Genomic DNA, 27,518 nt, shown 5'->3' on the forward strand with positions numbered 1-27,518 from the left:
TAATCTACGTGAGTGGGGGTAGGCACTCCGACATAGATCTATGTTTCGCCCAAAGGGCTTTATCAAGGAAATCCCCCTTAGAACAAGCGACTCATGCTTCCCGCGTCTATAGATTTAACCAGGGTTTCTGAGAGCCAATTAGAGAACTTGTTTTCCATGCTGAGTGGTAACAGAATGGGGAGTCCTTGGGCACCTCTCAACAGTTGGTCTTTGGTAATGGGAGAGGATACCAGAGAAGTCTTGGTCCCTCTTTTCTTCCTCTGGCATCCCTTCTGCCTTCCCTCCCACCCTGACCCAAGAAGAGTAAGGACAGATGAGCAGTGGAGGAGCATTGGGCAGTCTGCTGACTGATGGAATAAAGTTTTAAAAAAAGGCAGAGCCAAGGGAGGAGCCTATTTCAACCGGAGCCACAAAATTAAGCAGAGGGGCAACAGCAGCAGTATCTGTGAAGGCTCAGGTGGTAGAAGTCACCAGAGTGATACAATGTACTGAGATAATGAAGGAGTAAGGCTTCATTGGGCCATATATGTGACAGCATATGAACCACTGCTCTATGGGGGATGTCAAGGGATCTTTGTGGATTGCAAGTTTTACTGTGGCTGCTGAGAGAATCATTTGCAGCCCTATGGGCAAGATGCACTAAGCTCAGACACCATGGTAAAAAAATACCATGGTGGAAACAATTTTTCTTTTACTGGTGATGCTGAGCACAATAGCTTGCAAATTATATGTATGCTATTTGTGTGGAGCAGTACCGGTAAAAGAGGGGAGGAACTGTGCCTGGCACCTGCTCAGAAGAACAATTGCTAGGCACAGCACCTCCTCCTGCCCAAAAACAAAGCCTAGTGGGAAGGAGCTGCCCTTCTCCTTCCCTCTGCCCAGCTACGAACAGCTGAGAGCTGGCAGAAGGGAGAGTGACAGCTGCATGCTTTGAATTGGGGCTTCCCCTGCTAGCTCCTTCTTTGGAACCAGCAAGGAAATCCCCGATCAACTGGGTGTATTTTTTAAATGAGAGCAGCTATTATGCATGCAAAACCACACACACGAGAGCTGCACTTATTTAAAAGAAAAAGAAGACAGTCTGCCCCATTCCTCCAAGTCCCCCCGACTCCTCCCCTGTACCTTCAATTCAAGACTGGCAGGAGGGATGCCCACTTCCTCCTGCCAGCAGGCCCGGCACCCCCTTGCCAGCACTAACTCCTTGACACCCCCGCCCCCGGTACCTTAACTGAAGACCAGCAGAAGGGATGCCCACTCTTGCCAGCAGGCCCGCCTTTTCAGAATGATGGGCCCCTATAATTGCATCCTGGGATGCACTGAAAGGGGCCTAAGACCCAAATTGCCTCAGTAGCCTAAGGCCCCTCCCAGGAGCATTCCTCCCTCCAATCTTCAGTATAAGGTACAAGAGGATGTTGGGTGGAGTGGTGCCAGCTTGGGGGATGGCGGGCCTGCTGGTAGGAGGGAGTGAAGATCCCTTTTGCTGATCTTCAGGATAGTAGGGGACCACTAGGCTTTGTTTTTGGGCTTGGCGAAGAGGGGATGGGGGTTCAGCAGGGAGGAGGGGGAATTGGGGGCCATTTTTTTTCTGTGATGGGTCTGAGCTACTTTAGCCTTATTTTCTGTTAGTGCCTGAGCCAATCAGCGCTCAGGCACTGACAGGAAAGGAAGGCTACCACAGCTCAGACCCTGCCTGAAAATTTTTCCTCTAAAAAGTGGACAAAAAATTTAGAGCATTACCTGGAATGCTCATTTTAATACAGTTCAAAATGATTATTGGAGGCTGCTACAAAGCATGGAAAAGATTGCGTTTAGCCAGTTTTTGTGCATCGATAGCTGAAATACTTTGACGCAAACCAGTTAGACCTGTTTTAACGTTAATCATTAAAGGCACGGTAAGCTTAGAGCATCGGGGCCTAAGTCGTGGAGTGGAAGCTTCCATAGCAGCTAGTGATGTGAGGGAGGCCTGAAAGGGAGCACATGTAGGTAACTTGACAGTGTGGGAGTGGGTGCCATCATTTTCTTGTGTGGTCATATGATGCAGGGATCTCCTGAGCCTCTCATCCTCACTTCAGTTGGGGTTTTATGGGGATAGATCAACAGACGAGGTTCCTGAGCTGCCTCCTGAGAGCTGGGATCTTGGCTTTCCATGGATTCCTTTTTCCCTGAGTTTGTGCTGTTAATAGACAAAGCTGTGCAGCTACTGATAATCGTTTTATATTCTACAGCTCCCCTCCCCACCTACAGATGATGAAAGCGATTTTATCTTTGTACATCATACTGATATAAAAGGTTCTGAGAAGACAGAGGAGGTATATACTCATCTGTATAAGTTGCTGAAGGACCAGTATGAGGTACGGTCTAGCGCTACTGACACCGTGTTATCCTGAATAAGGGCATCTAGTTGTAACACAAGTGAAGCTTGATAAGGCACATCATTGAATAAAGTGCATGCTTTCTCTTTAAGGGAGGGTAAGGAAGGTCTGTTAAGAAAACAATTTAGTACTCATTTTGTTTTGGCCTCTAGGTCACTTGTTTAAATTTGTTCCAGACTACTGTGGATGGGCAGACTGGATGGTCCATTTGGCTTTTATCTGCCTTCATGTTTTTGTGTTGAATATGTAAAGAGCATAAAGTCATGGTTTATTGTCCAGTGGCTAGCAGTGGATACTATGTTATTTGATGACTTCTTCATATATGGCAATATTCAAACGCAAAATAAAACCTAACCTGAGTCTTGTGTTTTGTATACGGCATGACTGCACCATCAGAAAGTTGTTGGGTGACCTGTGTGAAACAAATTGGTGATCTTGGTTCCCTGAAGATAAGTTACATTTGATTCAAACTTACTATCAGAACTGCTGGTTATTGGTGCTTTTGCAAGGCCAGCGAGGTCCGTGTTAAATAGGCATGGTGCTTAACAGGGCAAGATTAACCTTTGTGGGGCTTACAAGACTAGAACTACATTTTAAACCTCCTACAAACTTATGTACACCAGTACTTAAACCACAACAACAAATTATGTCAGATAATCTTTCTGATTTTTTTTCTGATTTGTGGTATATTAAATAAAGATGAAATGTGAACAATTTTGCAGACCCCAGCAAGCACACTTTAGCCTCTAAAACTCCCACCACCTCTCTCGTTGCTGAGTAAGAACATAAGAATTGCCATACTGTGACAGACCAAAGGTCCATCAAGCCCAACATCCTGTTTTCAACAGTGGCCAACCCAGGTCCCAAGTACCTAGCTAGATCCCAAGTAGTAAACCAGATTTTACGCTGCTTATCCTAGGAATAAGCAGTGGATTTCCCCAAGCCATATCAATAATAGCCTATGGACTTCTCTTTTAGGAAAATATCCAAGCCTTTTTTAAACTCTGCCAAGCTAACTGATTTCACCACATTTTCTAGCAATAAATTCCGGAGGTTAGTTACACGTTGCATTAAGAAATAATTTCTCCTGTTTGTTTTAAATCTACTACTTAGTAGCTTCATCGCATGCCCCCTAGTCCTAGTAGTTTTTGTGTCTTTGGGTGCTGTGAAGACATAGCTAATGACACCATCTCATCTAGGTCAGTAGCCTAATTTAGGGGAGGGGGGGTTGATAATATGTCAGGACCTAAAAAGTTTGGATACAGATAAGTGCACTCAGTGTTACATGAGCACAGTGAAAAGTGAAAACATATTTCATTTGGGCTTTATGTACAAGTGCAATAATTGAGAAGTCACTGAGACATGACCTATGGGGTTGTACCTTGCACTGGTCTCATTAAAAGCATCTGAGTGCTTTTCAAATTTATATATAGAGAGAGATATTTGGATACAAGGATTGAATAAATTTACTGGTCATTGTTTTTTGTATCAATGTGATGGCCTGTCATCTTTGCCCGACAGCAGACCACGTAGTACTGGGAAGTCCAGTCATGGCTCTTTTATTGGCTACAGAATAATTCTCTACAGTTCAGCAAGTTCCTCTGGTCAGAGACCATTCCAAGAGTCAAGGCAGAGGTTTGGGGGTTCCCATCAGAACCAAACATCAGGTGCCCACGCAGCAGCCACTGCCAAGAGGTCCCAATGGCATCAGGCCACACCCCAAGCTCCCCCACTTAGAAGGGAGACTGGCAGAATACAGAGAGGCCTGAGAAAGGATTTTGTCAGGCAAATGGGTGCTGGATATCATCTGAGAAGACTACAAAATTGAGTTTTGTAGCCACTTTGGGGCCTTTTGTGGCCTCCTCTGCCAGAAGGCTGGAGATAGTGGCAAAAGTGAGACAAATGGTATAAAGGCTGCTACAACTGAGAGCGATTAGTCTGTAACAGACGCACAATTGGATTTTGGCAGATACTCCTTATACTTTATCATGCTCGAAAAAGACTCCAACAATTGGAGACCAATCCCAAGTTCAGAATGAAAACTGTTCAGTTAGTCATTGTCTCTGTTGCACCAGGGGAATTCTTAGCCTCTCTGGATGTAGCAGAGGCTTATTTAATATCCTCTTCTTCCCAGATCATAAAAAGTTTCTCAAATTCCATGTCTTAGGGGAACATTTCCAATTCTTGTCACTGCCATTTGGGTTAGCAACAGCTCCTCGCACATTCACCGAGGTGATGGTGGCGGCAGATCACCTGCACAAGGCAGGAATCCAGGTGTATCCGTATTTGGACAATTGGTTGAACTGGGTGGCGTCCAAGAGTGAAAGTTACAAAGCTATGCCACAGGTGTTTCAGCTTCTGCAGGAGCTGGGATGAATTGTCAAATTCAGAAAGAGTCACCTAGAACCGTCCCAGTCCCTGGAGTACTTGGGAGTCCTGTTCAACACGGTGGAGGACTGGGTTTATCTTCCAGAACCTCGGAAACTGAAGTTGAGATGTCAAATCATGGAGATTCTGTTTCCGACAGCTTGGCAATATCTACAACTGCTGGGGTCGGTGATAGTGACCATACAGGTTGTCGCTTGGACAAAAACTGATTTGTACCCTCCAGTATTTTCTATTGTCCCGCTGGTTGCCCTAAACAGGTTCTTTTTATGAACCTCTCCCTTGGACTACAGAGGCACATCAGAACTTGAGTTGGTGACACCGTCCGGAGTCATTATCCAAAAGGTTGCCTTTTTGCATCTCATCCTGGATAAAGATGATGACAAATGCCAACCTCTATGGCTGGAAAGTACATTGCGAGGGGCAGCTAGTCCAAGGGCGCTGGTTACCATTCCAGAGGAGCTGGTCCATCAACAGATTGGACTTGAGAGTTATTCGATTAGCCCTGTAGGCATTACAGAAGTCTCTGGGTCAGTCAGGGTTTTTTCGGACAATGCCACAGCAGTAGCATGTGTCAACAGGCAAGGAGGCACCAGGAGTACCCCATTAATGCTGGAAACCCAAATGTTTTTCCACTGGTCAGAAGTCCATCTGTAGGCCATTACAGCAGCACATGCAACAAGGATGGGCAATGTTCAGGCTGGCTTTCTCATTCAGTGGACCCTGGGATATAATGCAGGACTGCTTACAACTCTTTCAAAGGGTGGACCTTATTTTTAATTTTTTGCTATTATTTATTATTCTTTGGATCCCCATATAACGCACTTATAATGCAGTCAAATATCTTGGACCCCAACATCAGCGTTATATGTGGTCTGTTATCTTAAGAACCAGTTTTGAAGTCTCTGTCCCCTTTCCTATTTAGAGAGTCTGGAGTATCTACAGGGGAATTTTCCCTTTAATTTCAAAGACTTGTGTCCATCATAATGTGCATGTGATCACTGACTGGCTGCTTAATAAACTTCTAGACTGAAAAAACAACTGATGGCCAAGGCTTGTATATAATATTGGTAAATCTTTATAAATGCAATTCATTAATTCCCTGTAATCTGTTTATAGAAATGTATGCAGTACTCCAGGCAGTTCACACATCTGGGAAACGTGACAGAAACAACCAGGTATGTAGATGTGACACCAGCCCTTCTGCTCTCCCTGCCATTTTCACAATGCAGAACAGATTATGTGGCCTTATTGACTGAATTCCCATGGGACAAGGTCAGTCTGGTTGGTTTCCCTTTATGCTATTTTTATACAGCGTTGCTGAGCTGTGCAGTCTTTAAGTGCTAGCTGTCCAGGGCAGCTCAAGGCAATCTGCTGCCTGAGGTGAAGGATAAGAATGCATTCCTCCCCTTCCAAGCACTCCAGTTAAAAGAGAAGATCTCCTAGAGCTCTGATCTGGGAGCTGGCTGTGGGTGGAGGTATGTCTGACATTAAGGGTTGTCTGGGTCAGGTATTAGAGGTGGGGTATTGGGGTTATCTGGACCAGTTGTTGGGGGTCTGTCGGTTATGGGTAAACTGTTTGTATCTTGGGGCACAGTGAATGCGTGGTGCAAGGGAGTGTGTTTCTGAGTAACGTCAGTTATTGGAGCATCCATAGCAATAATACGGGTGGGGGGGTGGGGGGAATCGGTTGTATTGCAGGAGGGGTGGGGAGGAATCGGTTGTATTGCAGGGGTGTGGTATGGGTAGGGGATTGTCTGGTCTGAAGGGAGTTTTGGGGGCAGGGGTGCAGAGGAGGTGTATCAAGGATACAGTGAGGGTTCCATTCCTGTTTTCCCCATTGTGATTATATGTGGTAAGTGATAGGATCAAGCAATATGTCTGCCACAGTGTTGCCACACTGCTTCCTGATCTTTCTTTTCTATTACCCTAGTTAACACCAGCACCAGGCTCTTATTGTCAGATTTGCCCTGTGGCAGCTGGAGTGACTGTGCCTTAAAAGCTTCTCTTGCTGCCAGTGCAACTGGGGTATTTTAAAAAGGTCAGGTGGCATCAGGACAACACTGTTAGGACTGCAATACTCACCACCTCCCAGATTGCCACTACTGCAACTAGGTTCATTGATTGAGTGGTGAGGCCTCCCCTCCATGCCATCTACAGCTTCTTCCATGATGCAGAGTACAGCATCTTGATCAACTTCTATCACACAGCAACCCATTCCTCCTATCTTTCAATCACTCTTGCCTTTCCCTACATTAACTGTCCCCTTTGGTCCATGCTTTGTTTGCCACCTGAGGTGATCTGACATTACCTACTGGTAGAACCACTCTCGGAGGTTCTATTGCTGAGGTGGTATCTGCTCACCACACACCTAGTGACAGAGAAAATGATGGCAAATAAAGACCCGCATGGCCTGTCCAATCTGTCTAGTAAGGTGGTTAGTCTTGTAACTGCCACTCAGTTCAAATTATAGCCCTCTTGAGTCCTTTGGCTAGGGTTATAACTACTCCCCTGTTCAGGTTGTCTCCCTCTTAACTGTCCATACAGCTATCCTCGGCATCTTTCAGTTTTATAGTTCCATTTCTGGCCTTTTTCCTCTCCCTAGTACACATGATGAGAGATAAATATACTATTCAGGGGCGAGCTTCTCTGTTGTAGAACTTCCTCCCCTATGATTTAGTCTGTCAGATAATGGAGTTTAATTTGTCAGAATTATGGCCTTTCTTTACAATGTGTATAAGATCAGTTATTTGTTTGTGAACCATAGAGTGGAGGATTACTTAATAGATGGGGTTTTTTTTTTAAGTTATTTATACTTTTTTTTTAGTGTGTGAAATAAGGTTTTATATTGTTTATACAATTACACTATATTTGTACCTTTGTTTACTTCGGTTTGGAATTGTTCAAATTGTAGTCCACCTTATAATGGCTAGCCAGCTAAACAGATTATAGAAGTATCTATACCTGTAAATAACGACATTTACGCATGTAGATTTACTACGTATGTAAATGGCTATTTTCAGAAAGTCGCAGAGGAGGAGGAGGGGAGTTATTGGCTGTCGTTTTAGCAGGACAAAAATTTAAATATGTATTCCCCATTTCCCCGTTGGCTTTTCTACCAGCTCCGAGACATCCACAGGTTTTGTAAAAGTGCTCTTTTCAGCCAGGGCTTTAAATGAGGGATAAAATTGATATTGTATTAATTACTAATTGGAAAAAATATTCAGCATATTTGGTGTAAATGAAATTTCATAATGGAAGGAGGGCATGGCCTAGTGGTTAGAGCTGCTGCCTCTGCACCCTGAGGTTGCGAGTTCGATCCCAGCCTGCTCTTTGTGACTGGACAAGTCACTTAATCCCTCTATTGCCCCAAGTACCACAGTTGAGCCTGCCGGGACAGATAGGGAGAAACTTATGCAACCCTAGTTTATTGGTGCCAGTGAACATAAAAACGGAAGCTGCTGCATGATGCCAAGTGGGGTTTTTTTTTTTTTTACATATATTTTTGAAAAATCACTGTACTCACTGTAACACAAGCAAATACACTTATGTTTGAAGGTCTCCTTACATATATTTTACAGAAGGCTTCATGTACAGCAAATTCTTTTATAAAATACTGGGGAAGTATAAACATCCCAAACTGGGCATCTCATTTTCCATGCTTGTTCAAAATGAGGCTTCACAAGTGCCACTTTAAATTAAATCTGCTGCATTTGCTTTCTACCATCCAGAGCTCTGGAGTGAATATTACAATAAGTTCTAAATATGAATAAAAAATAAAAAAATTCTAGCAATGTTTTAAATTGTCAGGCTGTAAATCAGTGGAGAGGATATAGTAACTACTATAAGGCTAAAAATTGAGCAGGTGAACTAAATCACATCTCTGTGAAAAAATCTCAGCTTACTAATAAATCAGAGCTGTAATTATAACAGAAAAGAACTTGTGTTCTGGGAGTACACAGAATCAGTAATAAAAAGAAACTTTTGTCTTTGTGTCCCAGGTTATATAGAGGGTTGGTAGAGGAGAAAAAATGTGTACTGAAACCTCAGAATTAAGCTCAGGAGTGGGCAGCTCCGGTCTTCGAGGGCCAGAATCCAGTTGGGTTTTCAGGATTTCCCCAATGAATATGCATAAGATCTATTTGCATGCACTGCTTTCAATGCATATTTATTGGGGAAATCCTGAAAACCCGACTGGATTCTGGCCCTTGAGGACTGGAGTTGCCCACCCCTGTTCTAGCTCCATATCCATGCAGAGGGTTGACTCGTCCCAGAGTTAGCAGCAGGGAAGGTATATCTGCTCAAGCCCCACAGTTAGGTGGAGTGTTGGTGGCAGAGAAGGGATTTGGGCTGACTGTGCCCATGAACATTGTATCCAAGGAGCAGAAAGAGTCCTGCAGTCATTTCTCAGGACTTGTGGTGCTTGTCATGCTGCAACATACCTTCATCCCAGGTAAACATGGGAATATTTTCAGTATCAGAGGACTGTGCTTGAAGCAAATATGGTGGCATATCCTGATGTTAATTTTTAGGAATCTTAATAGGATTATGTTTTCATTAAATTAAATCACAGTATTAATTTTTTAAAACTGGACTAAATATAAAGAGAATGGAATATGGAAGAAAAGTAAAGTGTGTCTCATTCCTGAAGTCTCTGGCATCATCCTGATGGTTGCATTGCTTCACTGGTGCCACTGATCTGTCTGAGATGGGATTGTAGGTTTGCTGAAGTCACTTAAGCAAATAAATGATCCAGAAAGCAGCTGAGTTTCAGTGCTCTCTAGTTTACCTTTTGGATAGCCCCCAGCCTGCCCCTACTATTACTATTTATTATTTCTATAACGTTACCAGATGCACGCATCGCTGTACATTAAACACCAAACCACTTCCAAGCATATAGGTAATTTTAATCCACATAACAATGAGCTAGAGAATGACACGGTGACAAAATTCATCACCGTTCCCGTCCCCGCGGATAACCGCGGGAAACCATCTTCATGTCATTCTTTAAGGAGAGAGGGAAGAATCAGAATATGAATGGCACAACCACTGACCCACAAGCTTTGCTTTGAAGAATGCTGGTGTAGAAGGATTGAGGTTGAAATAGACACTAAAAAATGACATGGGATTATTTCCCGCGGTTATCCGCGGGGACGGGAACAGTGATGAATTTTGTCACTGTGTCATTCTCTGCTATGAGCCATCATTTAAAAAAAAAATTGTTGTATGTTTTGGTATTGACTGCATCAGGGTTTTTTTTTAATACTAGCCAGATGTTTTAGCTTCACTTTTCATTATGTGATTGTACTGAGGCTGGTGTTGTCTCCTTTCACTCCAGAATAGCTCTCCTTTCTGTTACATTTACAGGTTTTTAATCTTTGCATAACACCTTTTGCAGGTTTGAAAAAATGGCTCAAGATTGTAAAAAGAGCTTGGAAATCTTGCAGCTGAGACAAACACAGGGACTGGATCCACCACCACATCACTTTGAAGAAAGGACGTTTAAAATTGTAAGGTATAAAAATCCAGAGTATTCTATTCTTACAGTAAGAATTTCAAATTAAAGCTTCACCATTGTTTAAGTCTGAAATCAACTTTTAAAGACAATCTTCATATAATAGAGCTTTGGAAAAACATGGGAGGGGATAAGTGAAGGTAGGGAGGCAGAGAAAAGAAAGGAATGGCTTCTGAAATATGCCTATGTCATGGTAGGAGGCTCTAGTGGCTACTCCACATGACCAGACTAGAGCTCAAAACAGTTTACAATTAACAGAGCAACAATGTAATACATAAAATTTCATCTTATCCATCACATCTTAAACCACTCATTCCAACTCCTAAGCCCTCAAGCATCAGAAACCTGCCTAAAATTCAAGCTTTGATCTGTTTCCAAAAATCTAAAATATCTCTAAGTAGCCTAATTTCTTGTGGTGGCAAGTTCCATAACAACAGAACCACCAGTGAAAAAGCTATAGACGTTGCCTGTTTCACACTCAGAATCTAAGATAAAAGTGGGATGGGTCAATGGATTCCCCCCCCCCAAGAAAAAAAAGAAGCCATCAATATAATCATGCAAAGCATAAATTTATTCAGTCCATCCACAAAGGTGTAAAACCTGACACAGTACTGTGTTTCAGAGTGCAACATGCCTGCTTTAGGGGTCAAATACACACTAAAAATATAAAACAGCAAAAATATAATATACTGTATAAAAATAAAATAAAATCCAATATACAATTGGCTAACACACTTAATCCCTCGGAAAAGGAGTCTAACCTGGGAAAATATAACCTGATTAGAAGGGCTACGGACATGAACTTTTTCTATTTATTTCCTTTGGACTTTGAATTGTGTTCAAGCTCCTATGAATTTCTTACGATTTTGGACAGTTAGAATTTGAATATTTGAAGTGTGTTTGAATAATTTTTTTACATCTCTAAGCAGCATCATGAATTACTTATTGCTTGCTTCAGACTGAATGTTTAAATGGTTTAAGTGACTTTAAGATTTATTATGAGAAAGCATGGAATTTTTATAATATCAGTATTCCTCCAGACTATTTTATGAACTAAGATTGAGTCTATTTATTTATCCATTAACTCTTTGCTTCTTGAACCTGCATGAATTTTACTTTAGGTATTAGCATTTTCTGCTTATTATCACATGATTTTTTGCGTTAGTTACAGCATGAATAGTATGAACTGTATGTGAGCACCTGCACTTTACATTATATCATAATTTGCTTTTATTATTTATCACTTTATGTCATATTAATATTATATTACATTTTATCTATTATTGGGTTGGTTTCTAGAGAGTGTATGTATTTATTGTGTTTTCTCCATCCTTTCTCCCTCGGTGTGCAGGTCTGATTTAAACTTTTTTTTCCTGGGAGTGTGATTTCATCTACATGTTTGATAACTTTGCAAAGGACTAAATGATGTATGAGGCAGTTCTCATTTAGACTTCAGTCCGGTGCTGGTCACCTATGAGACACGGCCCGAGCTATAAGTTTCCGTTTACTCACCAAGGGCTCATACTGTCCATTATAATTTTTTCTATTCAAGTTATATTTTCCCAGGTCAGATTCCTTTTCTGAGGGATTAAGTGTGTTAGCCAATTGTATATTGGATTTTATTTTTCAGACTCTATTGGCTATTGTCCAAAAGGGTTATATTTTTGTGCTGTTTTAAAAATAAAATAAAACATGACTACAATACAAGATACAGAGAACACAAATCATACAACAATATATATTATTTAGCAACTCTCCAGACCGGTAGAGATATCTTACAAGTGGGTATACATAGAAACATAGAAAGATGACGGCAGAAAAGGGCTACAGCCCACCAAGTCTGCCCACTCTACTGACCCACCCCATTAAGCCCGAGTGCTAATGACCCAGCTCCTTAACTCGACCCTCGCAGGGATCCCACGTGGATGTCCCATTTATTCTTAAAGTCGAGCACGCTGGTGGCTCTGATCACCTGCTCCGGAAGTTTGTTCCACTGATCCACCACCCTTTCTGTGAAGAAATACTTCCTGGTGTCACCACTAAATTTCCCTCCTCTAAGTTTGAGCGGGTGCCCCCTTGTGACCGAGGGTCCCTTGGGAAAGAATATGTCATTTTCCACCTCGACACGACCTGTGACGTACTTAAATGTCTCTATCATGTCACCCCTTTCCCTGCGCTCTTCTAGAGTATAGAGCTGCAATTTGCCCAGTCTTTCTTCGTATGAGAGACCCTTGAGTCCGGAGACCATCCTAGTGGCCATCCGCTGGACTGACTCAGCTCGAAGCACATCTTTACGGTAATGTGGCCTCCAGAATTGCACACAGTATTCCAGATGAGGTCTCACCATGGTTCTGTAAAGTGGCATAATGACTTCAGGTTTGCGGCTAACGAAGCTTCTATTGATACATCCCATCATTTGCCTTGCCTTGGATGAGGCCTTCTCTACTTGTTTGGCAGCCTTCATGTCTGCACTGATGATTACTCCCAAGTCCCGTTCTTCTGAAGTCCTAGCTAGTGTTTCTCCATTCAAGGTGTATGTTCTGCATGGATTTCTGCTGCCGAGATGCATGACCTTACACTTCTTAGCATTGAAGCCCAGCTGCCATATTGAGGACCAGTTTTCCAACGTGATCAGATCATGCATCATGCTATCCTTGAGATTGCTTTCGCTTACTGTATTACACAGTTTGGCATCGTCGGCAAACAGTGCTACTTTACCCTGAAGCCCTCGGGTCAAGTCCCTTATGAATATGTTGAAAAGGGATGGTCCCAGGACTGAGCCCTGCGGCACTCCGCTGGTCACCTCCGAAGTCTCAGAGAGGGTGCCGTTGACCATCACCCTCTGAAGTCTTCCACTCAGCCAATCATTGACCCATGCAGTTAGTTTCTCACCTAACCCCATCGATTTCATCTTGTTTAATAGTCTACGGTGTGGGACACTGTCAAAAGCTTTACTGAAATCCAAGTACACTATGTCCAGAGACTCTCCCGAGTCTAGCTTTCCTGTCACCCAATCAAAGAAGCTGATAAGATTGGATTGTCATGACCTGCCCTTAGTGAATCCATGTTGGCAGGGATCCCTTAGATTCTCCTCATCCAATATCGTGTCTAATTTACCTTTAAGTAGAGTTTCCATGAGTTTACACACTATTGATGTGAGACTCACCGGTCTGTAATTCGCAGGCTCTGCTCTGCAACCCTTTTTGTGCAGAGGAACGACGTTAGCTGTTTTCCAGTCCAGGGGGACTCTCCCCGTACTTAGGGAAAGATTGAAGAGCATGGCAAACGGTTTTGCCAGAACATCGCATAGCTCTCTGAGCACTCTTGGGTGCAAATTGTCCGGTCCCATGGCTTTGTTCACCTTGAGTCTTGACAGTTCTCTGTAAACATCAGCAGTTGTGAACTCAAAATTCTGAAATGGGTCTTCCATGCTTTGCTTTGTTTCCAGCCGTGACCTGTGCCCTGGTGCCTCACAGGTAAAGACTGAGCAGAAGTAATCATTCAATAGTTTGGCTTTATCGGAGTCTGTTTCCACATAATCCCCGTCTGGCGTTCTAAGGCGTGTTATCCCGTTTGTGTTCTTTTTTCTGTCGCTAATGTACCTGAAGAAGGATTTGTCCCCTTTCTTAATGTTCTTCACTAGAGTTTCTTCCATTTGAAGCTTGGCCTCCCTGACTGCTGTTTTGACCGCTGTAGACTTTGTCCTGTATTCAATGTTTGCTTCCTTTTCCCCGGTGCGTTTGTATGAGAGAAATGCTCTTTTCTTCTCCTTGACGAGGTACAAGACCTCATCAGTGAACCATTGGGGTTTCTTTTTCCTTTGTTGTTTAGATACCGATTTTATGTAGCGGATAGTTGCCTCGTGAAGAGTCGATTTCAAGGTTGACCACATAGCTTCCACATTATCAGTTACTTCTTGATCCTGCAGCTTCTGATGGATGAAATCTCCCATGCGTGCGAAGTCAGTGCCCCGGAAATTGAGTACCCTTGTTTTTGTTTGTGATCTAGGGAAGCCTTTCTTAAGGTTAAACCATACCATGTTATGATCACTGGTGGCTAGCGTTTCTCCCACCGAGACCGCCGAGACGCTTTCCCCGTTCGTAAGTACCAGGTCCAGGATGGCCTGGGCCCTGGTGGGCTCTAGTACCATTTGTTTGAGCCGTACTCCCTTCATGGACGTCAATATCCTCCTGCTATCACAAGTTGTCGCTGAGAGAGTGTTCCAGTCTACATCAGGCATGTTGAAGTCTCCTAAAAGAACAACATCCCCCCGTAAGGTGATATTCTCAATGTCCTCAATTAATTCTGCGTCCTTGTCCTCCGATTGTCTTGGAGGTCTGTATACCACACCAAGGTACAGGCATTTTTCCCCGCCTCTGGCCAGGTTTACCCAGATGGATTCCCCAGTATACTTGACATCCGTGATCCTGGTTGTCTTGATGATCTCTTTGATGTAAAGTGCTACCCCTCCTCCTAACTTACCCTCTCTGTCTTGGCGAAGCAGGTTGTATCCTGGTATAGTTATATCCCACCCATGAGAGTCTGTGAACCATGTTTCGGATATTGCTATTACGTCAAGGTCTGCATTAACTATTTCAGTTTCCAGTTCTAGAAATTTATTCCCTAGGCTGCGTGCGTTAACATACATAGCTCTCCACTCTTTATGTTTATTACTCTCATGTAGAGAGCCACCCATTTGAATTAAAGTGTCTCCTAGCGATTCTTTTGCCGTAAGGGTACTTACCTCAGACTTAGAAGCGGAGTTTTGGTTCGCCACATCAGGATTGTTACTTACTGCTCTGGTGTAAAAGTGGGTACCCACCCCCGACTTACCTAGTTTAAAGCCCTTCGAAGTAGGCGGGCTAGTCGGTGTCCGAAGACGTTCTTACCTCTGTTGGTCAGGTGGAGTCCGTCTGATCCCTGTAGTCCCTGTAGTGCCTCTCCGTGATTCAGGAATCCGAAGTTCATTTCCCGGCACCATCGTTGTAGCCACTCATTCGTCTTCAGGATGCGTTCGTCCCTGTCCCTTCCTCTGCCCCTAACAGGAAGAATCGAAGAGAATACTACCTGTGCTCCTGTCTGTTTTAGCCTCCTTCCCAGAGCTCCGAAGTCTCTGGCTATGTCCTCCAGGGTGTTCTTGGCAGTGTCATTCGTTCCGACGTGGATGAGCATCATGGGGAAGTGGTCCTGGGGTCTGATAAGTCTATCAATACAGGTGGTCACATCTCGTATTCTAGCTCCGGGCAGACAGCAGACCTCCCTTGACTGCATATCTGGTCTGCAGATTGGTCCCTCGGTGCCCCTCAGCATGGAGTCCCCGATGACTATTACTCTGCGCTTCTTTTCGGGGGGTCGATCCATTGTCCCTGGAGGTGGAGATGTGTGTTGAACCTGGTCCTGCTTCACTTCGGTATCCTCTTCCTGCAAGACCTGGAATCTGTTCCTCAGGTTAAGTTGTGGGGTCGATGTGGAGCTACCCTGGTAAGAGAAAGAATAAGAAGGTGAAGAGTTTGTAAATGGAGGGGGGGGTCTCCTACGTTTACCTGTGGAGGAGGTTACTAACTGCCAGGAGTCAGTGTCCTCAGCTAACTCCTGGATTCCAACAGTTGGTTTCAGCGTCGATGGTCCTGGTGTCTCATTCGACGGTCCTGGTGTCTCATTCAGTGATCTGTCACGGGCCCGTTCGGTGATTTGGGACAGTTCCTGCACTATTCCATCGATGTAGGCCTCGTCCTCTCTAATGCCCCTCAGGCGTTTCACCTCCTCCCTGAGGCTCTTTAGTTCCCGCATAATGTTGACATCCTGCTGGCTGTCCTCCTCTGTCTGTGTAGAGGCCGTGTTGTACTGCAGTGGGATGGCCTCAGTCTGCATGGATACATCCATTCCTGGTGCTGGAATCTCCTCCGTCTGTGTGCAGGTTGAGGTCACCTCCCGGATCACCTCAGTGTAGGGAATGCTGATCTTGCTTGAAGGCTTCGCATTTCTTGTTCGCCCTGCCATAATCAGGTAATATATGTGAGGTCTGTCTGTTAACGAGAAAATGAGAGAGAATGAATGAGAGGGAGAAAAAAAAGAGAGAGAGAGAGATAGTATGAGGGTACGTAAGGTTTGTATGAGAGTATGTAAGTTTAGGGTACGTAAGGTTTGTTTGAGAGTATGTAAGTTTAGGGCGTCTGGAGTGTAGAGTTGAAAAGTTAGAGTGTCAGAGAGATGTAAGCAGTAGGATGTTTAAGGTGAAAGACTTGGAGGAACGATTAGACCGTGAAGGATGATGCCTGTAAAATTGAGATTAGGGTGTCTGAGGACTCCTAGTTGCCCTACAGCGATCCGTAACCCTAGATTTGGCTCTTCTTAAGGCTCTTCGCAAAGGCGGTCTCGCTAAGGCGAGCGCCTTTGCCGCTCGCCTTCGCCGCGCGCCGAATGGCTGCGCGCCGTTGGCCCGCCTCCTTTTATACTGTATATCTCATCATGACCAGCAGGTGGAGACTGAAACAAAACTGTGGAATAGTATATAATAGGTGCCTTTCTCTATTCCTATCAGTCTCAGCAGGTGTGAGGAGCTGAACCTATCTCAATTGGTAGGGCTGTTGGAATTTGTTTAGGGATCCTGGTCCCTGTTTTTGGGCCAGATTGAGCTTGGGTGGGCAGTAAGCCTTGCACCCTAATTCAAGCAAGGCATACTGCTTTGAGAGCCAGTGGAGTCTGTTCTGTAAAAAAAATCAAAAACAAATCCTAAGGTAGTGCTGGTGTGAAGGGTTGCTTTCTTTTTAAATTTGCTGTATTTTACAACTAACTGGCACTTTTTCTTCTAGCTAGGTCACGTATGGAGCAATTAAGCACTTCTCAGGGAAAGAGGTGCTCGATTTGGTCCAGATGTGAGGCACTCACGGCCGGCCTGAAAACAGCTGTTCAGCCTGGTGCGGTGGAGGAGCCTCATTGGCAGCAGGTGCCGGCATCCTGGGCTCCCCGCTGCTTGTGCCTCGCGAGCCAGCAAAGATTTGTAGGGAACCCCGGTCTTCCCCTGCCACCCACGGAGGGATTTCCCATCAGCTGTTTTCTTTCACAGCTGATGCCGGCTTTTGCCTGCTTTAGCAGCTGGGACAGTTCAGGTTTCCCAGCCGCTACAGGCTCTGGAGGGGTTGTTTTTGGCAGAAACTTTGTCATTTTTGCAAGCAGGCCCCTCCATTTTGTCTGCAACCTCAGGTGACCTTCCCCCTGTATTGGTAAAGTAGAGGCAGGTTTCTGCTGGGGGTTTTCCCCTGATTTAATTTTTGCTTTGTGCAGAGCCTATTTTCAGGCGGCTGGGGGGTCTCGCGTGTGCCCAGGGGGTTTGGGGGGGAGGATCCCTCCACACCCCCTGTGGCTTTGTCTCCCTCTAGACCAGTGGTCTCAAACTCAAACTTTTTGCAGGGCCACATTTTGGATTTGTAGGTACTTGGAGGGCCGCAGAAAAAAATAGTTAATGTCTTATTAAAGAAATGACAATTTTGCATGAGGTAAAACTCTTCATAGTTTATAAATCTTTCCTTTTGGCCAAGTCTTAATAATAATAATATTGTCATTTATTGCTAAAGAGACATATGATCAAGAAACTGTTTTATTTTACTTTTGTGATTATGATAAATATACCGAGGGCCTCAAAATAGTACCTGGCGGGCCGCATGTGGCCCCCAGGCCGCGAGTTTGAGACCACTGCTCTAGACCTTTGGCATCCCCTCTTTCTCCTCCTTCGTCCAAGTGCCCAAGGGTGACTTGGGATGAGGATTTGTGGTCAGAGGAGCATGTCGGCCTGGCTGAGGACCTGGACCCTTTTGAGGAATTCCAGAATCCTGTTGGTGGGGCGGCGGGTTCCCACTTTCCGGTGAAGAGGTGTCCATGGTGCACCTTTTTCTGAGGGATAAGCTGCCAGACCTTAATTCAGCAGTTCTCCTCAGTGCTGCATTTCGAAGAGGCGCCACCGGAGACCCTGCGTGTGGGGGACCCTCTTTTTAGGGGGATCTGCGCTGCTTCCCACTCTTTTCCTATGCATCAGGATATTCAGGATATTGTCCTGGCGCAGTGGAATACACCGGAGGCGCTGTTTCAGTTAGCGCACGTCATGGCTCGTTTGTATCCCATCCCGGAGGGGGACAGGGATACCTTGAAGTTGCCAGTGGTGGATGCAGTGGTCTCAGTGCTTGCTAAGCAACATAAGGTGCCTGTTGAGGGCTGTTCTACCTTATGGGACTCTGAGGAGTATAAGTTAGATACCATTCTTAAACAGAATTTTGATGTCTCAGCCTTTGGAGGTCCAGGCAGCTATTTGTGGGGGGCTGGTGGCTTGCGCTGTTTTTCAGTGGGCCGAGCATGTCCTGGATCATGAATCTGATGACTGGTCCTTGATGGATCAGGAGGTGGCAAAGATTGAGATGGCTGCCTCTGTCCTCTCAGATGCTCTCTATGACTTGATGTGGATGTCGGGCAAGTCTATGGCTTTTGAAGTGGCTGCGCGATGTACCTTATGGCTTCGCGCTTGGTCGGTGGATACTGCGTCCAAAACTAAGCTTACCAAATTTTCCTTTCGGGGGTCTTTTTTGTTTGGAGAGGACTTAGATAAGTTGGTTTGGACTCTAAGGTGCCCCGTCTGCCTGAGGACTGTGCCCACCCGGTGTCTCGGGGTGGCACTGCCCGCGGGTGTCTGCGGGAGTACCGCAAGTATCACCCTGGGTGTGGGGCTGCTATTTTCCAGGCTTCCTGGTTTTCCCAGGGTCATTTTTATAAGCGCATGCAGTCCTTTCGGGGGGCTGGGAATCCCTCCGCCGGTTCCCCCGCTGCCTGTACTGCACAATGACTCTTTGCCGGCATGCCTCCTTTGGTTCCGGTTGGTGCCCGGCTGCACGAGTTTTTCCCTAAGCGGGCCGAGATCACTTCCGATCAGTAGGTCCTAGAGGTGGTGCGGAACAGTTATGCTCAGGAGTTTGCCTGCTTTCTGCCAGATCATTTTCTAGCTTCTCCATGTCAGGCAGCATAGAAGACACAGGCCTTTCGCCAGACCCTTCAACGCTTGCTAGATCTCAAAGCATTTGTTCCAGTACCCCCTCAGGAGTGCGGCACTGGCAGGTACTCAATTTACTTTGTGGTGTCCAAGAAGGAGAGGACCTTTTGGCCCATCTTAGATTTAAAAGGGGTCAACAGGGCTCTCAAAATTCCCTCTTTTCTCATAGAGACATTGCGGTCTGTCATACTGGCAGTTCAGCCGGGGGAGTATTTGTCTTCTCTCGATCTGTTGGAGGCCTACTTGCATGTTCCAATTCAGGCCTCCCATCAGCACTTCCTTCGCTATGTGATCTTGGGTTAACATTATCAGTTCTTTTCGCTTCCTTTTGGTCTGGCCACAGCTACCCAGACGTTCACCAAGGTTATGGTGGTTGCTGCGGCGGCCTTGTAGACAGAGGGCATTCTGGTGCATCCCTACCTAGATGTTTCAGGAGAGCACCCGGGTCACGGCTCGAGTGGTGGATGGCATAGGACTCCACCCTGTCTATTGTCATGTTGTTCTTGCATGCAGATTTTGCTTTTTCAGCAGGTTTTAGTATTTTTCTAGGGCCAGGGAGATCTAAAAACAGCGGCTGTGGCTCGGTTGGCGTAGTTGGTGAGCTGTGGGGACCTTTGCTTTTTGCATTTGTACCTTTGCATTTTCCAATAGCGTTCCTGTTTTTTATTAGTTGATACTCCTGTTCGTAGTCCTGTTTTTTCTGTTTATAGTTCTTAGTTCTGCTTGGCTATTCGGCAGACTGAGGCAATTAGGGGGGAGACACCTGATATGTACTATTCCAAAGTTTTGTCTGTCTCCACCTGCTGGTCATGATGAGATATAACCCGCTTGTAACATTAACCTATGCCGGTCTAGAGAGGCTAAAAGAAAGTAAATTAGCAGGTTAGAACCTAATTTCTCCTTTTCCAAGCTGAAGAGCCTTAACCTCTTTTGTTCCATCCCCTTTATCATTTTGGTCTCTCTTCTTTGAGCTTTTTCTACTTCTGCAGTATCTTTTTTGAGATACAGCGACCAGAACAGAACACAATACTGAAGGTGTGGTTGCACTATAGACTATTTCTGTTACTTTTCTTGATCAGTCTGTACTATTGGCTGCATCTGGCTTGAGGAGTATAATGAATTATGTCTACCAGTATTCAGAGTTACTAAAATAAAAATTGACAGTTGAGAGTAGCTTTTAGATGACATCTGAATCAACTGCAGAATGGATTTCCTTGTGCTGCTTTGTGTAACTTATTTGTGGGCTTTTTTTATTTCCTTTCAAAGGATATTTTCAGAGCTTAGCAGTACAGAAATGCTTCTTATAATCGTCAAAGGAATTAATCTTCCAGCTCCATCAGGTAATCAGCTGTATGTGTGTGTGTATATGTGTTCATGCTCACTTTTCTTCCTCTTTGTCGTTTAAATTAAAGCAATAATGAATATGAAATATATAATGGTTTTCCCTTCATTAATAAAAGGAAGAGTGTCTGTAAAAATTAGTTATGGAAATCCTCTCTCATGTAAATTACTAAGAATAAGCCCCTCCTTATATCTTATACCTAATCATTGGGATGTTAATGCTGCATATGAAAGGGAGTTTGCTTGAAGTGGTGTTTTCCTAAGATAGAGACTTTTATCTATTTTGGTTTGACTGCAGGCAGCTGGCATTGTGACTTCAGTCCTAGCTGACCCAAACTGACCTGGTTGTATCAGTCCATTCTAAATCCAGTGCCCAATTTGTTTCTTGGGTTTATTTTGTTTTTTTCTTTTAAGTATCTTTTAAAATTGTTTTCACATTAAAAGCAATTATCTAACAATTATAAAACAAAGTAACAAATGTAGCAAAGAAGATCCATCCAGTTATAGCATCTGAAAAGCAAGCCTTTGATTCCTTAAATGTTGTCCCAGTATATTTCAAGCAAGACCTCATCTTGGAGCACAGCAGCCATTACATTCTCCTGGTTGTGGATAACAAAAGTTCAACACCTCTATTAGTCATTGAAAGCAGGGCTGGCCCAAGGACATTCGATGCCTTGGGCAAACCTTCAGCTGTGTACCCCCCAACCTCAGCCAAAGATAGCTCAAGGCTTTGCCCCCTATAGTCCAGCATCTCCCTTTTCCTTTCCATAGACTAGCATCTTCTCTTCTCCTCCAGGTAGCCAACATTTCCCCACTCACTCCCTTCCCCCATCTTACCTTTTTCCCAGAACCGAAGCTACAGTAGGACTCAGTGCAATAGGGGGCTGTTCAGTGCATGCCTATGCTGAAACAGTGCTGCATCCTGTACCCATCTTCCCTTCCCCAACGCAGACTTTTTATTCGAGGGGACATGATGTTGTATGCCTTAAGGCCAGGCCTGTACTTAAAGCCATGAGCCATGCTGAAAACAACGATAAAGTGCTGCTGCTCTTCTGCCACCTGGGCACCATGTGGCTGCCTCCAAATTCTGCCACCCTAAATGGATACCTAGTCTGTCTAGTGGTAGGAATGGCTATGCTCTGATGGTGCCGATATCCTCTCTGAAAGATCAAAGCAGCCACTTGCAGAATATTCCAAGAAACAAGACTCTCACTTATATTCACTGAGTAGGGGCTGCAAAGAGAGGCTGCAGCAGCACCTTCTCAGGTGAGAGAAAGCTCTTGTAAAGTACTACTTTTTCTGTATGGGCCCCTTCCTTGTGGAATTCTCTTCCTGTATCAGTGAGGATAGAAGTGAATTATCTTCAATTTGATCACACTGCCTAATTTTGAAATGTTATTGGTGATGTATTGATTTTTATATGTTGTGTTTGCTAACCCCACTGAGAGTGATTGATTGATTGATTGATTGATTTCTTTTTAGATGATAACAGACTATACATTCTAATTAGAGAGCAGCCAAAACCAAGGCTTTTGATTCTGGCCTAAACTAGACCTGTGGCTGAAATTTGTCTATCAGTTTTGGCCAGAATTGAAACTGTAGCCCCACTGCCACAAGCCCTTTCCTCCCAAGCTGCCCATTAACTCCCCCAGGCCTACCTTCTAAAAGCCCTGGTCGACTAGTGGCCTCTTTGGGGCAGGAGCAATTCAGAGTCATTTCTCTTGCCCACTGTATAGAGAAAATGATGGCCATGAATTTCTGTAGGAGGTAGCTGCCACCTTTTTGAGATTGGAACCAACATGGGCAGGAGCAATCCCCAAGTCGATCCTGCGTGTGCCATTTCCAGTCTCAAAATGGCTGTTTTTTTGAGTTCAGAATAGAGAGTTGCGCGGGGACAGAAATCCCACCCGTCCCCGCCAAAGTCCCACCCGTCCCCACCCGTCCCCGTGAGGACTCCCACCCGTCCCCACCCGTCCCCGTGAGGACTCCCACCCGTCCCCACCCGTCCCCGCGAGGAATCCCCTCCGTCCCCACCCGTCCCCGCGAGGAATCCCCTACGTCCCCGCCTGTCCCTATAAACTACAGAAATAGTTATTTCATTTAATTATGCTACTGAATTAAAGGCTCTGGTAGAAACCCATTTAAAAATAAGCAAAAAGACTTTATTAATTTGGAAATATTAATTGGGAAGAATACATACTTTGTAAACGGGTTTCTACCAGAGCCTCTAATGTTTATAAATTTTTATCAACACAACTAATATACTACTTTATCCTTAAGCAAAAAAAAAAAAATAATAATAATTTTTTTCCTACCTTTATTGCCTGGTTTCTGCTTTCTTCATGTTCTCATTCAATTCCTTCCATCCACTGCCTCTCTTCTCTCTGTGTCTTCCATTTGCTCTGTTACTGTGCCTCTCCCTTTCTCCCCCCTCCCAAATTGGTCTGGCACCCATCTTTTTCCCTCCGCTCCCCCCATAGTCTGGCACCTCTGTCTTCTTCCCTGCCAGCGTCTTCTTCCCATTCCCTCTTCCCCATTTCCTTTCAGTGTCCTTCTCCCCCACCATCTTTCCCATGTCCTGTCAGGCAGCATCCTTCTCCCCTCTCTGCCTTCCCCATGTCCTTTCAGCGGCCTTCTCCCCCCTCTGTCTTCCCCATGTCCTTTCAGTGGCATTCTCCACCCCTTTGTCTTCCCCAGTGCTTTCAGGGTCCTTCCCCCCCTCCTCCCGTTTACCCCATGTCCTTTCAGCGTTCTTTTCCACCCCTTTGTCTTCCCCAGTGCTTTCAGCGGCCTTCTCCCCCCTTAAGCGTCTTTTCTTCTCCACTCCACCTTTCCTCCCTCCCTGCCTCCACCTTTGTGGCGCTTTTGCACCCGACCGACAACAGAACAGGCCCGGTCGGACAAATCTCCCTGTCCTGTAGCCGCGAATCTAAATTACCTTCTTACAGCAGCTGGAGTAGTGAAGCTGCTGTAAGAGGTAATTTAGATTCGCGGCTACAGGGCAGGGAGATTTGTCGGCCGGGCCTGTTGTCGGTCGATCGGGGGACCTGACCGGCTGTGCACATTCTCCGGGGCGGACCGCCCCCTCCCCCCTCTTTCGTACGCCATTGCCTTCTTCCTACCTGCCCTGCCGCACACAGCCGACCGGAAGTCTTCCTGATGTCAGCGCTGACGTCGGAGGAAGGGAGGGCTTTGCTTAAGCCCTCCCTCCGACGTCAGCGCTGACATCGGGAAGATTTCCGTTCGGCTGTGTGCTGCGACAGGGCAGGTAAGGAGAAGGAGACTACCCTTGCGGCTCGACCAACCCCGCTGCGATCCAACCCCGCAGGAACCCCGCGACCCTCGGAGGCGTCCCCACGGGATCCCCGCGACCCTAGGGGGCGTCCCCACGGGATCCCCGTGACCCAAAGGGGGAACCCGCGGGATCCCCGCGGGTCCCGCGGGATTCCCGTCATCCCCGTTCCCGTGCAGCTCTCTAGTTCAGAATACTCTATGATAGTTGCTGAGCCCATATCTGAGAGGTGTTAAGAGTTTTTCAGTCCTTCAGCTGAGGTTGTACTATTCAGTAAAGACTCTGCCTTCTGCTCTCTTGATTAAACCTCATGATGATTCCAAGAGGATCCTAAAGATTGTCCTATTTGACAAAAGGGAATGAGTGATCCAGGGCCCAGATGACTGGGACAAAATACGGAGCTAAAGGAGAGATGACAGAAGGACTTTTGTTCTTCACCTCAACTTCAGTCCTTGACACCTGCAACAAAACCAAATTATCCAAAATGAATATTCATGAGATTTGTATAGATTTGATCTAATAATCCTTTAACTTGCATAATTTGGTTATCCTGAAATCCACAAGTGTTTTTTTTAGAGGGGAGGGGCAGTCATGGTGACCAATTGGAGAGCACTGCTTTCACATCTTCCACAGCTTTAACCTTGATAGTCACTGCAAGCTTAGGGTCCTTGATGATGCTTGCTATAGGGGCTAAGAGTTTGAACCTGGATAAACTGAGAACCCTGTGCACCCTGTATGTTAGCTTGTCAAGATGAACAGGTTTTGGACTGGCTTGTGTATAGTCTATTTGGGAAGGAAGAAAGGGAAAATGCAACAAATAAGGAAATTAAGGGGATCTTTCTTAGGTCAACTTGTTGTGAGTCTTATCTGCTTTATAAACTGTTTCTTTATTGCTTATGAAACCTACACAAAAAGAAAATCCTTATATTTAAATGGGTCTTGGAGGCAGCAGGGTATGTGGAACAACACAGAGAAAGTAAGATGGTAGAGCATTTGCATTCTTTAGTGACTGAATTAAATGGCTCTGTTTTCCAATATAGGCATTTCACCAAGTGATTTGGATGCCTATGTAAAATTTGAATTCCATTACCCAAGTGCGGTGAGTATGTTTCCTTAAACCTGCTGTTGCCACCAAAAGGAATATATGAGGTTCCTTAATACAGAATGTAATCCTCAGTAAACATAGGCAAGGCAGATTAAGTAGGTTTCCATTTAGGAGGCCCAGTTTTGCATTAAAGGGGCCAGGTGAGTGTCATCTTTAGAAGCCATAATACCTATATAATCAATCCAGCATTTACAGGGATGATGTGCAGCTTTGGATTCCATTCAAGACCCTGTCATCAGATGGGAGTCTGATTCAGACCAAGGATTATTTAGTAGCTGAGAAACTGAAAGACTATTGTGTGGGTGGAAATTAATACTACTTACATGTTGGCCTTTTGTGCAAAAGCATCAATGACAGTGTTTCATAATTTTATTGTTTTAGGAGCAAGCACAGAAAAATAAGACCACAGTCATTAAAAATACCAATTCCCCAGGTCAGTTATGAGTTGGTCCATACCATACATGTGGGTGTGTTGTAATTTGCAAATTATTAGCCTCTGATGATGTCATCCCTCTCTATCAACAATGCTGGTTTTTCTTTACTTAGGTTTATGTTGGGGAGGGTGTTATTTTGATGGGCTAACATTCTATTGTCTGCCTTCTGGGCTTTGAGATAAATGTATCTGAATTCCAGAAAGCTTGGGATAAGTACATTGGATCTCTATGGGAGGAAGGAATACTAGATGGTCTGGATAGGCAGACTAGATAGGCCACATGGTCTTTATCTGCCTTCATTTTCTCTGTTTAGATGTCAGGTGGTGATAATTAGGGGGGGGAAACATTGTAATGATATTATTAGATATTAATAGCATCAAAACTGCACCAGGATTTAACCCAGTTTTCGTTGATATTTAATCTGCTTTATTCCCAAGAATATGATCAGCAGTTCAAGTTGAACATTAATAGAAACCACAGAGGGTTTAAACGAGCAATTCAGACAAAAGGAATGAAATTTGAAGTATTTCATAAAGGGTAAGGAAATAGTTTTATTTTAACTTTTCTTTTTTTTAAATGTGGGTGTTGTTGTTTTTTTTTAATTTTCTTATCTAGTGATTTTGAATCTTAAAAAATGTTACTTTATTGGATAATGAACATATTTTTTTTTTTGCTTCTGTAGGGAAATACATATTTAAAATTGTTTTATTTAAGAATACTTTGAAATTATTGCTATGATGGTAAACCTAAACCAAAGTATTGCTGCCTTTACAAGAAATATGAACTGCTCACTTATTGGCATGGTTGTGTCATCTTCTGTAAGAGCAGCAAAAGCTCATACATTCATTTTGAGACCTGCATACAGAGGGAAGACCCAGGGGCTGGCTGAAGGCAGCTTGTGATGCTGTGGCTGCCAGCAGCTGCCATAAACTTTAGAGGTGAGGGATCAGTGCTGGACCTATTGGGGGGGGGGGGAAAGGCTTAACCTTTTGACCAGGTGAGGTCAAAGGCTGGGTATGAGGAGAGACTATAAAGGTTAGGGCTCTTCAGCTTGGAAAAGAGACAGCTGAGAAGAGATAAGATTGAAGACTACAAAATCCTGAGTGGAGTAGAATGGGTACAAGTGGATCAATTTTTTCACTCCATCAAAAATTGCAAAGACTAGGGGACACTCGATGAAGTTACAGGGAGATGCTTTTAAAAACTATAGGAGGAGATAACTATTCTCTGAGTGAAAAATAAGATCTGGATCTAATTGCCAGAGGTTGTGGTAAGAGCAGTTAATGTAGATGGTTTTAAGAAAGGTTTGGACAAGTTCCTGGAGGAAAAGACCATAGTCTGTTATTGACATAGGGAAGCCACTGCTTGCCCTGGATCGGTAGCATGGAATGTTGCTACTCCTTGGGTTTTGGCCAGGTACTAGGGACTTGGATTGGCCACTGTGAAAATGGGCTACTGGGCTTGATGACCATTAGTCTGACTCAGTAATGCTATTCTTATGTTCTTATTTTGGCACCCTTACTCGCTGGTGCTCTGGGCTAGAGCCTCACCTGGTCTAATGGTTAAGCCAGCCCTGATCATGTTCAAAAAAATTTGAAACTTCCTTATAAAACAATAAAACCCTTCAAATCTCCTGTTTTTCCACCACCCCCTTCAGCAGACAAAAGCCATTAAAAAAAGACTAGCCAGCTAGACTCACCAAAGCCATCACATACATGCTTGGAAATGTGCTCTGAATTTTGAGTGTGTGCAGGAGTTCCAATACATATCCCTAAGGGAATGTTGTAGGTAATTTTCACTTTAGGAGAGGTGGGAGGAATTATGTGGGCTGTTTTATCCTACTGTCTACAGCAAACCCTAATTCTATACATCATCCCCTTCATTGTGTCCAGGAAGCAGTAATTCTGCTGAACTTAGCATTCGTTGGCTGCTACAGCCTTGCTCCTCTTGTGAGATTGTACAGGCAGTCCCCGGGTTAAGAATGTGTTACGTTTTTAAAGCTGTTCTTAAGTTGAATATGTATGTAACTCAGAACTTGTA

General features: G+C 44.5%; 1 protein-coding gene across 2 annotated transcripts in view; it reads left to right on the forward strand.

Annotated features, from left to right (window-relative positions):
- The window catches only part of CC2D1B (coiled-coil and C2 domain containing 1B), a 154,860-nt gene that overhangs the window by 119,433 nt on the left and 7,909 nt on the right, over positions 1-27,518 (forward strand). For both annotated transcript variants that reach the window (XM_033916368.1, XM_033916367.1), the window contains 7 exons: positions 2,226-2,351; positions 5,877-5,935; positions 10,156-10,272; positions 20,573-20,646; positions 24,980-25,038; positions 25,426-25,477; positions 25,916-26,015. In XM_033916368.1, the coding sequence (XP_033772259.1) occupies positions 2,226-2,351; positions 5,877-5,935; positions 10,156-10,272; positions 20,573-20,646; positions 24,980-25,038; positions 25,426-25,477; positions 25,916-26,015 (587 nt within the window). The remainder of the gene's footprint in view (positions 1-2,225; positions 2,352-5,876; positions 5,936-10,155; positions 10,273-20,572; positions 20,647-24,979; positions 25,039-25,425; positions 25,478-25,915; positions 26,016-27,518) is intronic.

Source organism: Geotrypetes seraphini, chromosome 12, assembly GCF_902459505.1.
Source record: "Geotrypetes seraphini chromosome 12, aGeoSer1.1, whole genome shotgun sequence".
Lineage (NCBI taxonomy): Eukaryota > Metazoa > Chordata > Amphibia > Gymnophiona > Dermophiidae > Geotrypetes > Geotrypetes seraphini.